Source organism: Mercenaria mercenaria, chromosome 16 (assembly GCF_021730395.1).
Source record: "Mercenaria mercenaria strain notata chromosome 16, MADL_Memer_1, whole genome shotgun sequence".
In the NCBI taxonomy this organism is placed as follows: domain Eukaryota; kingdom Metazoa; phylum Mollusca; class Bivalvia; order Venerida; family Veneridae; genus Mercenaria; species Mercenaria mercenaria.
The window spans coordinates 67,962,674-67,978,538 of record NC_069376.1 but is presented as its reverse complement, the minus strand read 5'-3'; the positions used below and the strand labels follow the sequence as shown (position 1 = coordinate 67,978,538).

The 15,865-nt window shown below is 34.2% G+C and overlaps 1 protein-coding gene across 1 annotated transcript in view; it reads left to right on the top strand.

Annotated features, from left to right (window-relative positions):
- Positions 1-455: 455 nt before the first annotated feature.
- Positions 456-15,865, top strand: part of LOC123541384 (carbohydrate sulfotransferase 15-like) — a 33,433-nt gene continuing 18,023 nt past the window's right edge. The window contains exons 1-4 of the mRNA XM_053526009.1: positions 456-586; positions 5,410-5,525; positions 6,915-7,051; positions 8,143-8,380. Coding sequence (XP_053381984.1) covers positions 5,472-5,525; positions 6,915-7,051; positions 8,143-8,380 — 429 coding nt within the window. The 5' untranslated portion in view covers positions 456-586; positions 5,410-5,471. The remainder of the gene's footprint in view (positions 587-5,409; positions 5,526-6,914; positions 7,052-8,142; positions 8,381-15,865) is intronic.

The following is a 15,865-nucleotide window of genomic DNA, read 5'->3' as shown; positions in this document are numbered from 1 at the left end:
ATATCAGTCGCCGATGCACTTCATGATAAATGGAAGACCGCTGTATTTATTTTCAATTATATTATCTAGCCTTTTCAAAAATTTACGAGTTCGGCATTTTGCCGCTCCTACGCCCTTGTAACACCTAGATTTATATCTTTAAAACATTTCATGACGACAATGTTTATACACTTTTGGAGAAAAAAAATATTGCGATTAAAGTTCAATGATTTTGTGTGTGTGTGTGTGTTCTATTTGAAAAGGGAATAGAGAACCAGTTCCTTATTTTTTATTCGGTTTTTCAATCTTTCTTACTCGTGTTTTGATCTAACAAATCTATAGCAACCAATTAGTCTATTTGCGCCTATTTACAATAATACATCGACCTTTATATTAAGTGGCAATGTTAATCTCATGTTTATTCGCTCTGCCTTTGGCTATAGCTTTAACAACCATTCTTTTGTACACGGTAAATAGTTATGTGGTACTATTGATATATAAAAGCATAATGGATTATTCGAAAGTACAGCTTTCACTCTGAAACTTTGGTATTGAAAGTTTAGTTCTTAAAGGATATGCATAGGAAACCGTACTTCTTAATTAAAAGGTAAACTTGAATGATTATTTTTAATTAGTTAATTTTTGTAAATACATAAATACAAATGTAATGTTAATATGTCACGTTGTTTTGTGCTCTTAAGGATTCGATGAATATTTAACGTCTTGAAATTGGATCATCATAAAATCATAGAAAGCAACAGTTGTTTTTAAATGAAAATTGCACAGCTTATTAGATAAGTATATATTATACCATAATACTCGTGAGAGGTGTGAGGCAGTATAAAGAGATAGATTGATAGATATATTTTTCTAAAGGAGGATCAGTAGGAACGAGGAACGTAAAAACGAGAATTGTGTCACGACAAACTTGAAAATCACTGATGCAAGATTGACCGAGCTTAATGAGTATGGTTATATAGCAGAAATTCGGTTAAAAGTCTCACTCGCAGAATAAATTTTACATAAGTAAGACACTGTTCGCATGTTTTCGAGTTGTTTACTTGAAAACGAAAGTAGGGTGTTTATTCTGCGGACCACTCTCTGAAATGCGGCAATTTGAGGGTACCTGACTTCGGTTCACTTGCATTTCACGGCATACTATGATACTATTCAACACCCCTTTTTCGTTTCGGTTGTTCTTCGTTTTCTTGACGCAAATTATGGATATCTTGTAAAAAATAGGTCTATGACGGAGTAAAAATCTAGAAACTGTATCAAAATTGTTCTGAAGGAGATGAAATTTGTATGAAACAGAACAACTTGTTTTATTGGTATATAGCCTCATCGCATGGAAAACTCCGACCTGTTGTAAAATTCAATTACCTTAAATATAAACTGCTAGTGAAACATTTTGAGATTCTTCCGTCCGCATCGGGGATCAGTTCCCAAAGGTGTAAAAGTTGATAGTTATGACTATTATGATTGTCCTAGACCAAAATCAAACAGTAGGACAAAACTCTTTAAATAGTGGAGTTTAAATCTATAATAAAGAAATTTGCAGTAATGCCGTAGAACTTGCAAACGTTAACAATAAGGGTATTATATGGATTAAACTCAAATTCCGATAATGATGTATATTTGTGTACCTGCTACATTCCGCCTAAAGATTCAGCCTTGTACAGAAATGTTGATTCTATTTTGTTTGAATTTGATTTCTTTGAATACCATAATGCTGAAATAGAAAATATAGCGGCCGTGGCGATGTGTACTGGCATGAACAACCGGACTTCATGTATATATTCTGATATATATTTAGATCGCTTATGTTAATATACCGGACAATATAGGTCAATTCCTTTATTTACCAGTTAGGGTCAATCCCGACAAACGGATAAATCTTTTTGGATTAAAACTGTTTAACCTTTGTAAAGAGTTTTATCAATATTGAATGGGCGGCGTGAACCCGGTTATTGTACTTTTCATTCAGTATTGATGAATAAACCTGTGTCCAGTACAATTGATTATCTAATACGGATTGTGAAAATTTTAACTATGTCTCTAATACTTTTATTCTTTATTTTAGCTTTAGCGAGATACTAAGAAACCAAGAATATATTTCAATGAATGACAATATCAAATTAAAACATCTGTTAACCTTATATCCTCGTTAATGTGCAAAATTCCTTGTAAAAGCTTGGACAATAAGAAGGTAACGCTATTTATCTTGCCTCCTACAAGTTTCTTGCATTTCTATCGGTCAATAGACGTCACGTGGAGACAGGATATATTAATGTCTGAGAAAGAGGAGGTAATGAAAACTTTTTTGGGGGTTTTGACTGCGATTTGAAAGATAGTGAGTAATCCAGTCAATCAGTTTGCCTGAAAAGCCATGTTGTCTGAGTTTAAAAATAAGACCCTTATGCCAAACTCTATCAAAGGCTTTTGATATATCACAAAAGATTTACATGTTGCTTTTTTTCTCGTCCAAAGATTTGCAAATTTGATTATAGATATCTATGTGTTGAAAATCTGTGGAATGTCCTGGTAAAAACACTGAATGACTTTTGTATATTAAATTGTTTGACATTAAAAATTGTGCATATACTTGAAAATAACACGCTCCATGACCTTACCATTAACAACAACAACAACAACAAATACTTTTATTTCCAGTCAGGTTACGACATTATAACAACATGACAAAACAAAGCAAAAAGTTTCAACAATACGTGGGGTTTTCAAGCATAGAAAAGTTATTTTTCCTGGGGACTGTTAATCGTACAAAATGAATTACCTACACAGCTAATTAAAGAGATTGGTCTATAGTTAGAGGGGTTGTTACTTTCTCCTTTTTGGAAAAGTGACATAACATCAGCTTGTTTCAAACAATCTGGGTAAATACCTTCTTGTACGGACCTGTTAAATAAAATATTAAGAGGATTTTTTAACTGTGGATACTGTCCCTTTTAACATACGATGGCTTGTTTCGTCGGGCCCAGACAGTGCGACAGTACGATTGTGATAACGCGAAGTACAATGATGATAACGCGACAGTACGATAGTGATAACGCGACAGTACGATAGTGATAACGCGATAGTACGATAATGAAATTGCAAAATCGCATTATCATCATTGCACTATCTTATTATCACGTTTTCGATATCGTAGTTTCGCGTTATCATCATCGTGTTGTCGCGTTTTCGTTATCGTAGTTTCGTGATTTCGCGTTTTCATCATCGTACTATCGAGTATCGCGTTCCAGGTCAACATTCAAAAACGATGGCCCTAGCACAACTGCACGCAAAAACATGCCGAAACAGCTGGAAAATATAAGTTTAAGAATACAAATTGACTAATATTCTATGTATATTTCGGCCGCATACCATTTTTTTTACATAAAAATATCGAAAGACGAACGTCAAATATCAAACTAATCACTCGTGCCGTTTTACTCCTCACCTATATTTTATGTATTTTCTTATAACGTATCAAAAGCAATTACGTATTAGATTATCAAGCACATTTTTAGATATTGACCAGATCTGATGTCTGCGCTTTTGACAGTTTTTTGTTTGTTTTGTTTTGTTTTAATTTTGATAATTCTTCTCAGTATTACAGCGTTAGTTGTTAGATGATACATGCACAGATGGAATATATCACCATTATTATAAAAATTACAGGATAGATATTCGATATACTTGTATCAATCCCATGACGACAATACAGAATTACAATCAATTCATTGTATGTGTAGTTTTGTGCTTTACCAAACGTTTAAAACTTTAATGTTTTATAAAAACAATATCATAAATGATAAAATCAAAGCCCGTACAAACGTATAAACGAGAGAAGTTACTCTTCATTGAGACGCGCGCGTTTACGTAACTTCTAATTTTACAGGCTCAGATCCAGGGCCGGACCTGAGGGGATCCGTGCTCGGGGCGTCCGTGCCCCCTCCTCTCCCCCCCCCCCACCCTTCCTACAATCGGTCGGCTGAGAAGTGACCTGTATTCATCAAAATTGCACCCAACTATTTTGTTAGAAAAGGATTATTTGATCACAATTGAGACACAGAAATGCAACAGAGGCCACTATTTCTTACCTATAATCCAAACATTTTCATGGGGATACCCTCTGTACCTTAAATAGGAGGGCATGACCCCCTAAAGTACCACAAAGTTTGGACAAAAATGCAGCAGGGACCACCATTTCATACCTATATTTCAAAACCTGATCAGAGAGAGACCAATACTTTCACTGTCAGGAGGGGTTTAACCCTCCCCCACCCCTCGTACCTCAATAGCTGGATTAAAATGCATCAGAGGCCACTACTTTATAGATTCTACATATATATTTCAAAGGAAGGGTTACCCACCTCCGTATTTAACCCACTCGGCTTCATTCTTAATTTGTACCGCTCTCCCCACCCCACCGAAATATTTCTGGAACCGTGTCTGTTATACATGCACTTCGTATTCTTAAATAATTGATTTCTGACATATTATTGTACTGTTTTATCACATTGTTTCTCAGATCTCCTAATACAGCTTTAGTGAATATAAATAATTTCTGAATTAACGGTTCGCTCTTATAGAAAGAAAATTGCGTCTAATACCCCTTTCCACTGGCATCCGAATAACTACGATTATTTACATAAGATAGAGATTTACCCTAAGCCTTCTTTACCGAGGGAAACAATCTAATTATATAGTGTAGAGATTTACCCTAAGCCTTCTTTACCGAGGGAAACAATCTAATTATATAGTGAAATTTTTTAGTGAACACCGTTTCTTAATCCTAATCCTGCCCATGTTATATCAGTGCAAAGGAAAAGTAACCTATCTGTGATAAATGCCATGTATAATTACACAGTTATGCATCTAACAGTCTTGAAATTGATTTCTTCGATTTTCACATATTTCTAGATATTTTTCCCATACTTTTACGCATATGTATGAGTAGTTGAGATTGTTCTCTTTCCAGCAGTAGCCTTTTCAACATATTTCACCGTGTGAAATTCTGTGGGTTTTGACTTTTTTTAAAAAAAAAAACCGTCTGTTTAATGACAAATTTCACAACAAAAAATGTCCTACTTTCCCCAGGGCAATCAATTATTTGATCTTTACATAGTTTTGTATTCAGATTGCTAATCCATGTGGCAAATATGCATGCTTTTTTCATGGTTAGAGGGAAAAAGTGGGTAGTTTGGATGAGGTACTAGGTCCATTGTCACCTAAGCCTATCATAAAGTCTTTGCTGAGTTGTCTCCATTTTTTCCAGATATTTCATCCGGGATCATTTTTTTCAGCTCAAATAACTCTTTTTCAGGAAATGATATTTTAATATTTTTTTCAGTCCTTGTATTCTGATGCAGGTAACTTCACATACATATAATATAGATAGCTCCTACTTGAAGTTTGTATTTTCAGTTACAATGCCTACATAAGAGATGTCTAAAAAGTACTATTTGTGGTTATAGGAAGATGTTCAGATGACATGCCCTACATCGACAATGGATCAGATTTACCAGCACCCTTTCAAAGAGGTAGGTCAATTACACTAGGCTAAGTAAATATCGATAAAGATACTATCTAGATTAAAGATACAGTGCATTTTGTTTTAAAGATATGATAATTGTGTAACGACCATGCTGCATTGCGTATCGGTAATTTAATTTAGTTGACACATCAGTACAGTTATGTTTTTGTTTTGGTAACTGGTAATTTTTTCCATAACTTCCTCTGAATTTTGACGTGGTTTTCAATAACACATTTAGTTAGCGGCCACCGCTTTCGTCTTCTTTTTCATATTTTAATTGTTGTCATTCTAAGTGTTTTGAATTATTTGTCATCGAACTAACGTATTCTTCCAAAATATACTCACTAAATGATAAAAATGCTCGATATTTCACATTCGACAATTCTACCAGAGTAATGGCCCTTTGACAATATTCTTAGTATAAGGTATATGGTTAATAATGTTGAATACAACATACATTTTAATATTATGTTATCATAAGCACAAGATGAAAAGATGTACTAATACACATTTTGGTATTTTATGATAAGCAATATCACGAATAGATCTGAGAACAAATTCTTATAACCGTCCACACGTGACGTGTACACGCATATAAAGACATTTCAGAAGGGGACTAATTCCGGTGCTATGCTTCGTTGATATTTTTACATTATACAAGCACATAAAATATCACGAACTAGTTTCTCATAAGTCATATATATGGACTGATTGCTTTGAATTTCGAAGACGGTATGTAGATGTAGGAAAACATTTAAAGGCTATTTGTTTTTGCGTTAGCGAAAATAACTTCGAGAACATTATACGAATGTAGGAAAAATAGGCATAAAAACAAAGACAAATATCAAACAGGGAATGCCACGTACCAAAATCGCAGCCTCCCCAAAACGAAACCTACAGCACTCAGACGTGCAAACCTTACTCAGTGAACAAGAACATGACGTCACAACATGGCGGAGATGAAAGTTTTACACAACTCGCAGTCTTACTTAATATTCACTAATCTCTCATTTTCATGATTAAACTTTGAAAATGAATATGCAGAATGAAGGAGAAAAACACCATGGCAAATTAAAATGATGGAGACTGTAGTTTTTTTGTTTGCAAAAGGCAATCTTACGATGTTTCCACTTAACGTTGGAGAAAGTCAACATGCTGGGATCGTAAGAGGCACATGTATGAGTTGAATGCTATCCAATCCCTGTCATATATATTTAGACCTAGTGTAACAACAACAGTAATAATAACAAAAGTAATATTAGTGATAATAATAACAATAGTAATAACAATAAGGACAATACTCAAAGTAGTTATCTGAAACGGTCATCAGTATCAATGCAATCAATAAATAAGTGTCGATGTTCGTACATAAAAAACGTAACCAGTTTTATTTCAGAGGCGATTTTATCTTTCGATGATGGTGCTGTTTGCGGTTTTCCAGTTGACCATACTCAATCTGATTCTGTTTAGATTTAACGTCGGGGATCATCTGATCGTAACAAATGGAGAAATGACTGACAGCAACACTAAGGGGTAATACAACATTAATGAAACCCATATTGATCACAAAATTGAGTGAAGGCGCACTCGTCAAATTTCGCTACATGCTTTTGCAGAAATTACACAGCGTATTGTACTTTCTTTCTTAATATCTAATAACGTATCAGAAATTATGGATATCTCAAGTTCTCAGTTTTGAACAGAATGATTTATTTGTATTCGAGATAAGCGCACTTATAACATGCAATACGTGATATTAATGCCTGTATAATATCCTAGTGATTTTATACAGATCACCATCGAATATCAGCTACCCCTTATCATGATCTTCAGCTATAGAATTTGGCACAGTCAGACATTTATTTAGCTTTTAATATGCTTTTATTAATTAGAAATCTTCAGAAAATCAGTGTGTTAAATAAAAAAAGAACTATGTATATAAAATGATGAAACTGATTTATAAATAGTTGTGAAGACATAGTTTCATGTGAATCATAATTTGCTAGGAATCTGAGACTACAGTTATCTCGTCTTGGTATACTGGTGTTCATGAAATACACCGAACAAAAATACTAGACCGATTAGTGGACCGACGGACAAGTTAAGGATAACACGGTGTAATAGCCATATTTCATATCTTGTAACTGAATAGTAATATTTAAATTAAATTTGGTCACTTTAAAGACATTTAAAATTGAAAACGTTTCACAAAGATATTTTTCGAATTTTGTCAGTTTTGGGGGAGATAATCGGTTTAGAAGTTAACATTGATGCCTATGGGAAATATATAATTTCTTTGATTATGAGAATCTGAGCTTGAGTTTCGAGAAAATTTTGCGTCTGATACAAATATCAAAAAGAAATCTAAAATTCTCTTTTGGGAAAAGGAGAAAATTATGTTTTTCTAGTTTTCAAGGGAGATAACTCATGAAAACCAAAATTTTCAGGGGACGTAATCTTAAATTTTTGAGAACTTCTGTCGCTTTATAACTTGTCAGTATGCACCTTAGTTCTATCTTTTGACATTTTCAAAGCTGTATGTATGCTTTTGGTGAAATAACGGGTAGTCATCCTTAAAAACTGCATGTTTCTTCTTTGTTTGACATTGCTATTTTACCATGCAGATATGGAACTTCCTATTACTCAGCCAAGAAGAAGGGAAATCCAAAACTTTTGAATTTCAAGGACATAAACCTCTGGAATAGGACATTAAACCCATCGATTTATGGTCCGGTGGAAGGACACCTTCCTGAAACTATGGATACAAGAACTTCTATACTTAAAAGACGGATGCATCCGACGGAAGAAGACTACCATAACATTGTGTCTGGAAAATACAAGCCTGTTGGTATAATGACATTGGTAAACATGATTTACTTGTTTCTGTTTATGGTCCTTGGTGTGTACCCATGTAAGCCACAATAAGTCTAAATGCACTTTCTTTTGTAAGCTGATATCTCAGTAACAACTTGTTGAAACTGATTTAAATTTCACACACTTATCTTATCCTTTGTGATGATTTCACATGGACGTATCTCCATTTTTCAAAGTGTTACCCATGTTTGTCTAATCAGCGAATGGTTAATTTTTGTGTGTAAACTGGTACCTTTTGGTGCCTCGTGTGGGAATGGATTAAAGCTTCACGCGCTTGTTAACTGTAATGATCTGACATGCAATGAACAGGTTTTACTTTTTCACGCAGGTATGCCTCTTTTGCGACTGATCCACTTTTTGATGTAATCTGTCATCTAATGTAGTACCGTTGTAAATTGAAAATGAGATTTGACTCTTAATTTCTTTTTCGCAAAATGATTTCCATTGTTTAATTGTTTCATGATTTCTATGCTTTTATTTTTAACGCCTAAGCGTTTCTTTTATTTGTTTTTAAGGGAAGTTTAAACTTCATTTAAAAACAAATATTGTCAGTGACAATAAGTTAATTATATTTGAAAGCCATCCTTAATCCTTTCTTAACGCTAAAAGAATTTTTAAAATCGGACCACTATTGAAAAAGATATGGCAGTTTGAAATTTAAGAAAATGGCTGATCATGGAGGCAACCATTTAAGTGTGTTTATGACATCATTTCAGTACACACTGTGAGTTCTTTATTTAGCAAATAACCTTTTAAATAGATTGATTTTCATATGTTTCTTGAGTGTAAGGTGAAAAACATGATATTGTCTTTCGATATGGCTGGAAAAGGTAGAGAAATTATTTTACAGAAATAAGTAAATAAAGTTCAAATGTGTATCTAAACGTTTAATAAATCCACCACTTTGCTTTTTGTCGCCATGGAAACAAAATGGCCGCCAGTTTGACTAAATATTGAAATGCTCATAGCTTTCTCATTTTTACTCCGATTTTTAAAATTCTTTCACTTCTTTAAATGATTTAAGAAACCCTAGCTGATGAAATTAATGTAAGAACAAGGTTGCCTTTCCCTTTAATATAAAGGAGATGCTTTAAGTATTTCCAGCTTCCCTGGTTAACTCGTCTTACCGCTTTTTCGTGTTATAACATCTGGAGATCCTGAGGGATCCGTTGGTGCCCATGCCCGAAACGAACATACGCTAACGCTGTTCAAGCATAAAACGCGTAAAAACTGATAAATGAATACAATGTCACTCAACTTCATTAAATTTCCACGAAATGCGCGGGAATGTCTGAGTTGCTTTTTACGTTGACGTCGTTTCGTTTTAAATTATCCGTTTTGGGGCCATATGACGTTTATGCTTTGCCACGGAAAGCGCATATATAAAAAGGTGTTATAACAGCACACGAGCGCGAGAATCTCTCTGTTAACACACGTTTTCTTTCCTGTTAAAACACCCCCGAAAAGTGACAAGAACTGCAGTTTTATGCATAGAGGATAATATGAAATTAGGTGCTACCTAAAAAGCAGAGCTCCCGTGAAAAATCACCAGTGCCCGTTAAAAATTAAAGGAGTGGTGCTGGAATTATCTGGAATTATGGATTCGTTTAGGAAGTTTATGTTCTTTAGATCTATTAAAATTATTAATGACAATTCATGATTTCTGATTGCATGTTTTAGACTGCATCAAGATTAATTCTCGACATGTGAAAACTCCACAAATATTCTGTATATAATCAAAACTGCCACCAAGATAAAGAAAAAACGTATTTGAATAATTTCTGTTATTCTTATTACAACGTCCTGCATCAACAATTTTACATAACTTATTATCATACTGGAAACCAGTCACAAAATGATAACTGCTGAAATTGAAAAGCTTGAACTTTGAAAATTTCAAACCTAACAGAATCTCATTAGGCCAATAGCCAAAGGAATTCTGTGTCTTTGCGTGTGAATGTTAGGCAATGAGGACTTAATGTAAAAAGTTAATGTTCCAATTCCAAAGATAATAGAAATTAGAATTTTCGTAATCCTGGAAATGACTATTGTAATTCTTTTAAATGGCATTATTGTCAAATTTTGGTTCTTTTTGGAAGGAAGAATGTGTCCAACTTTTAGTCAAAATACTGCTATAACAGACACCTGGTATGAGAAAATTACAATCATTTACATGACTGTACAAAGCTTGTTTTAAACCCAAAAGTGGTTAATCTTTTAGCACTACAGAATAGGGATGGTAGTAAGAACCTTTTTGATGTTTGTTGATAATTCATCGCCAATTTTTTTTTTTTTGGTGTGTGGGGGAGAGGGGGGGGGATAAACTCTGGTCAGTGATTTTAAAGCTTATGGATGAAATATATGCGAACGGGGAGAAGAGCATTATTTGCTTTTCACAGTTTAATGCCTGTATATTTTGATCCTAAAGCTTTTCTTTTTTTTAAGTTATGTCTACTGACTACTACACAGGCACTACAGTGGAACCTGACATCAAAACTAAACACATGTTGAATTTCACATGAATGACTTTAGTTATTCAATATTTTCAAAACTCATAATAATACAAAAAAAAATGAAATAAAAAAAATAAAAATTAAAAAAAAAATCCGGTCCAGATGAGATTCGAACCCACGACCTCTGCATTACAAGGCGAACTCGCTAACCACCACACCATTGTGGAGTTATGACGTCATAAGACAAACATAAGTATATATAATACAGTTCAGTAATGACAGCGTGACGAAAGTCGTTTCAAAATGAAAATATTGCGTTTTATTTCTTTTTTACTTCGTAGAAAATGTATTTTGCACTTATTTCTTATTATCAAACGCTCATTTGCATTTTTATTCAATATTCAAAGCAGTAAGCGAGACGCTTTTGTCAACCGTAAACAGTAAGCGTCTACTGACGTGTTTACTGATTAATTACTATGTGCATAGTGTACTTGAAAAAATCCGAGCAACACCGATTCCAAAAAGTACCACGAATTTTCAACTTGATAGTATACAGAGTTAGATCTCTCTGTTCATTTTCTTTTTCATACGTCTAACCGTAATGCGACGCTGTCGGCGCCGCTTCGCGGCGCCGGTAGCTCTGCTATTACATGAGTGTCTTTTCATATTGAATTTAATATGAAATTAGGTGCTACCTAAAAAGCAGAGCTCCCGTGAAAAATCACCAGTGCCCGTTAAAAATTAAAGGAGTGGTGCTGGAATTATCTGGAATTATGGATTCGTTTAGGAAGTTTATGTTCTTTAGATCTATTAAAATTATTAATGACAATTCATGATTTCTGATTGCATGTTTTAGACTGCATCAAGATTAATTCTCGACATGTGAAAACTCCACAAATATTCTGTATATAATCAAAACTGCACCAAGATAAAGAAAAAACGTATTTGAATAATTTCTGTTATTCTTATTACAACGTCCTGCATCAACAATTTTACATAACTTATTATCATACTGGAAACCAGTCACAAAATGATAACTGCTGAAATTGAAAAGCTTGAACTTTGAAAATTTCAAACCTAACAGAATCTCATTAGGCCAATAGCCAAAGGAATTCTGTGTCTTTGCGTGTGAATGTTAGGCAATGAGGACTTAATGTAAAAAGTTAATGTTCCAATTCCAAAGATAATAGAAATTAGAATTTACGTAATCCTGGAAATGACTATTGTAATTCTTTTAAATGGCATTATTGTCAAATTTTGGTTCTTTTTGGAAGGAAGAATGTGTCCAACTTTTAGTCAAAAATACTGCTATAACAGACACCTGGTATGAGAAAATTACAATCATTTACATGACTGTACAAAGCTTGTTTTAAACCCAAAAGTGGTTAATCTTTTAGCACTACAGAATAGGGATGGTAGTAAGAACCTTTTTGATGTTTGTTGATAATTCATCGCCAATTTTTTTTTTTTTTGGTGTGTGGGGGAGAGGGGGGGGGGGGGGGATAAACTCTGGTCAGTGATTTTAAAGCTTATGGATGAAATATATGCGAACGGGGAGAAGAGCATTATTTGCTTTTCACAGTTTAATGCCTGTATATTTTGATCCTAAAGCTTTTCTTTTTTTTAAGTTATGTCTACTGACTACTACACAGGCACTACAGTGGAACCTGACATCAAAACTAAACACATGTTGAATTTCACATGAATGACTTTAGTTATTCAATATTTTCAAAACTCATAATAATACAAAAAAAAAATGAAATAAAAAAAATAAAAATTAAAAAAAAAATCCGGTCCAGATGAGATTCGAACCCACGACCTCTGCATTACAAGGCGAACTCGCTAACCACCACACCATTGTGGAGTTATGACGTCATAAGACAAACATAAGTATATATAATACAGTTCAGTAATGACAGCGTGACGAAAGTCGTTTCAAAATGAAAATATTGCGTTTTATTTCTTTTTTACTTCGTAGAAAATGTATTTTGCACTTATTTCTTATTATCAAACGCTCATTTGCATTTTTATTCAATATTCAAAGCAGTAAGCGAGACGCTTTTGTCAACCGTAAACAGTAAGCGTCTACTGACGTGTTTACTGATTAATTACTATGTGCATAGTGTACTTGAAAAAATCCGAGCAACACCGATTCCAAAAAGTACCACGAATTTTCAACTTGATAGTATACAGAGTTAGATCTCTCTGTTCATTTTCTTTTTCATACGTCTAACCGTAATGCGACGCTGTCGGCGCCGCTTCGCGGCGCCGGTAGCTCTGCTATTAAACGAGTTGAATAAAATGATAAAATGCGAGGCTCTGCCGAGCATTTTATCCATTTTATTCAACGAGTTTAATAAATTCAATGTGGAAAGTCACAAATGTAATATTCTTTTTATCATATGTTAGGCTTTCCTGTCGAAACATAAAAATATCTTCTTTCTTTTACTATTTAAACAAGTCAATTTGACCAACGTCTCCTATACTATAAACGACGTCGACGTCAAAGCTTTATTACACTAGTGTATTATCATTTTTATTTAATGGCTTTATTACACTCCCGCGACGTCAAACATGTGATAATAGAATTTACAGTAAGATTTACAAAACACCGGAAACGACGTTTTTTGACGTCGGATGTCGTTTGGCGCTGCAGACGTTAACAACAGTTGACGTGCTATTCCTTAAGGTCATTCGGCTGCTCTTATTTCTTCCGTACGTTTTCTATTGTTTTGCTGTGTTTTACGTTCTTAAATATCATTCATGACAATATTAAGGTGGCGGGTTTTCAAGTAATTCCAGTATAATCACACTGGCCATAGCTTTCGCAGAAGCGGTGGTTCCAGTGCTGCGGCGGTGGAGGATTCGTCGCAGGAGCGGTGGATAAATATGACCGGTTGACTATCATTGGTAAGTCTTCTAATAAGTTTTTCCATATTTTTTCTTGTTTGACTGAAAACAACCACTGAGAAAGGAGCCCACATCATGGCACATGTGTTCTCTTCCAGCAACACACACTTGTTCAGTGCAATTGTTTGTCATTAATGCGTTATATGAGTTAAGACTTTTTACAAGTTTACTCTACAATATCCATTTTTTTTCGGAGGTTTACTATAGGATTTCAAAATGTCAAAAGAAAAGTTAAGACTTTTTGTTTCAACATTGAAAAATAAACGGAGAAACAGGAGTTTTCTAAAAAAGAATCTGGTTTATAAGTTTAGGTCAACACAGAGTGTTTTGACTGGAATATATAAACAATTTGGATGTGTTTTTTTTTCAAAGCATGGGCAATACATACTGTTGAACAGGAGCATTCGGCCGCAGTGAATCTGTTTTAATCATTACAAAATTCTGCAACCCGTTCTCCCAAAGAAAAAGCAGACGCAAAAGCAAACGAACATATAAAATCGAAACCAGTCGCATCTCATACGCATGCGCATTCGATAACACAGTACATTTTGTATTGACGGTGTATTTAATATGTTTGCGGTTCAAGATTAAACTTCAAAACGTTTAGAAATAACTAAGGAAGTAATTCCCAGACGTGAATGGGTTTATATTTAATCACAAAGCTACGATTGATTACAAACCGTTGAAGTTAGTATCTTCAGATCCAAGATAAATAAAACGACTGCTTTGCTACAAATGACGTTATCATATAGCGGTAACTCACAAGTGTTCACCAGGAACCGTTATATGACTTACCATTAATTCGATTTAAAGCTGAATTCGGAAACTGAAGCGCGTATAACTAGTTAATAACTTGCATGATTATTTTTGAGTTAGAAGATCTTACACTTCCTTTTTCGAAATATTGCTAGAATACTATCATTTGCTGTAAATATTGAATAGCTTTGTATCGAGAATTACGCACCCAATATGAATTTAATGAAGAGTAAGAATAATAGTATTTTGTTGTCGCTTTTAGTAACAGACAGATAAAGATTCGTAAAATCAGGAAAGTTGATGGTAGAATATTTTATGATTATCGGTATATTTTTTCAATCGAAAGAAAATGAAAGCGCAAGTCAGTAAAATACACTTATTGAATGGCGTTCCGCTCAACAGTCAAAACTATAAAAAGAGTGTTTTATAACACCATGTCAGACAGTTATTTTCACAGCATATATTTTTACCTGTATTAGTCCAGTGAGCACAGGTTGAAAAGGAACCACCGACGTAGCAACTATATGGGTCGACATATATTTACAGAGTCATGTAAAAATATTTACTATTTCTAAATGTTGAGACAGTATCGTCATCTGGTTTCATAGTGATGTAATTGTAATACCAAAGTCAAATCTCGTTAGAAGTGCAGCTTAGCTCATTTAGAAAACCGAAAAGGACATTCAAGAAATCGGAAACACCGTACTGCTGTGTTCAGACCGTATATTTTGTTCATAGGAGATAACTCCCGAGGCTATTAAAATTTTGTATAAATATGTCCATTTTCTTCTCAAAACATACGTGGATAATCAGAGCCAAGACTGATGAAGTCAGAATATATAAAAGAATTTTTTTTTCTAAAAAAGAAAGATCGTCTAGTCAGTACCCAAACTAGGTAATGCGTTGCAATTATACCCGCCGTACACCGCGTTGGATTCATTTTTGGTCGCTTACTTTATATGTCTTCAATGAAAATTCACCGATTACGAATAAATAGTTATTGCTTGAAAGTGCCATACTTAAGATTTGATGCAAACGTTCTCAGGGGTCGCTTTGTACAAAACTGTAACCATTTTTGATAGAACTTCTACAAAAAATTCTGTACAGAATTGTTTACATTAATGACATAGAACTGCAGTGAACAAGTGTTTGTGGCTGGAAGAGTATAAATATGGGCTCCAGTCTCACTGTTTGTTTTCAGTCAAACGTGAAAAATATATGGAAAAACTTACTAGAAACCTAACCGATGATAGTCACCCGGTCATATTTATCCACAGCTCCTGCGACGAACCCTCCACGGCGGTGGCGTTGGAACTACCGCTTATGCGAAAGCAATGGCCAGTGTGATGATGGT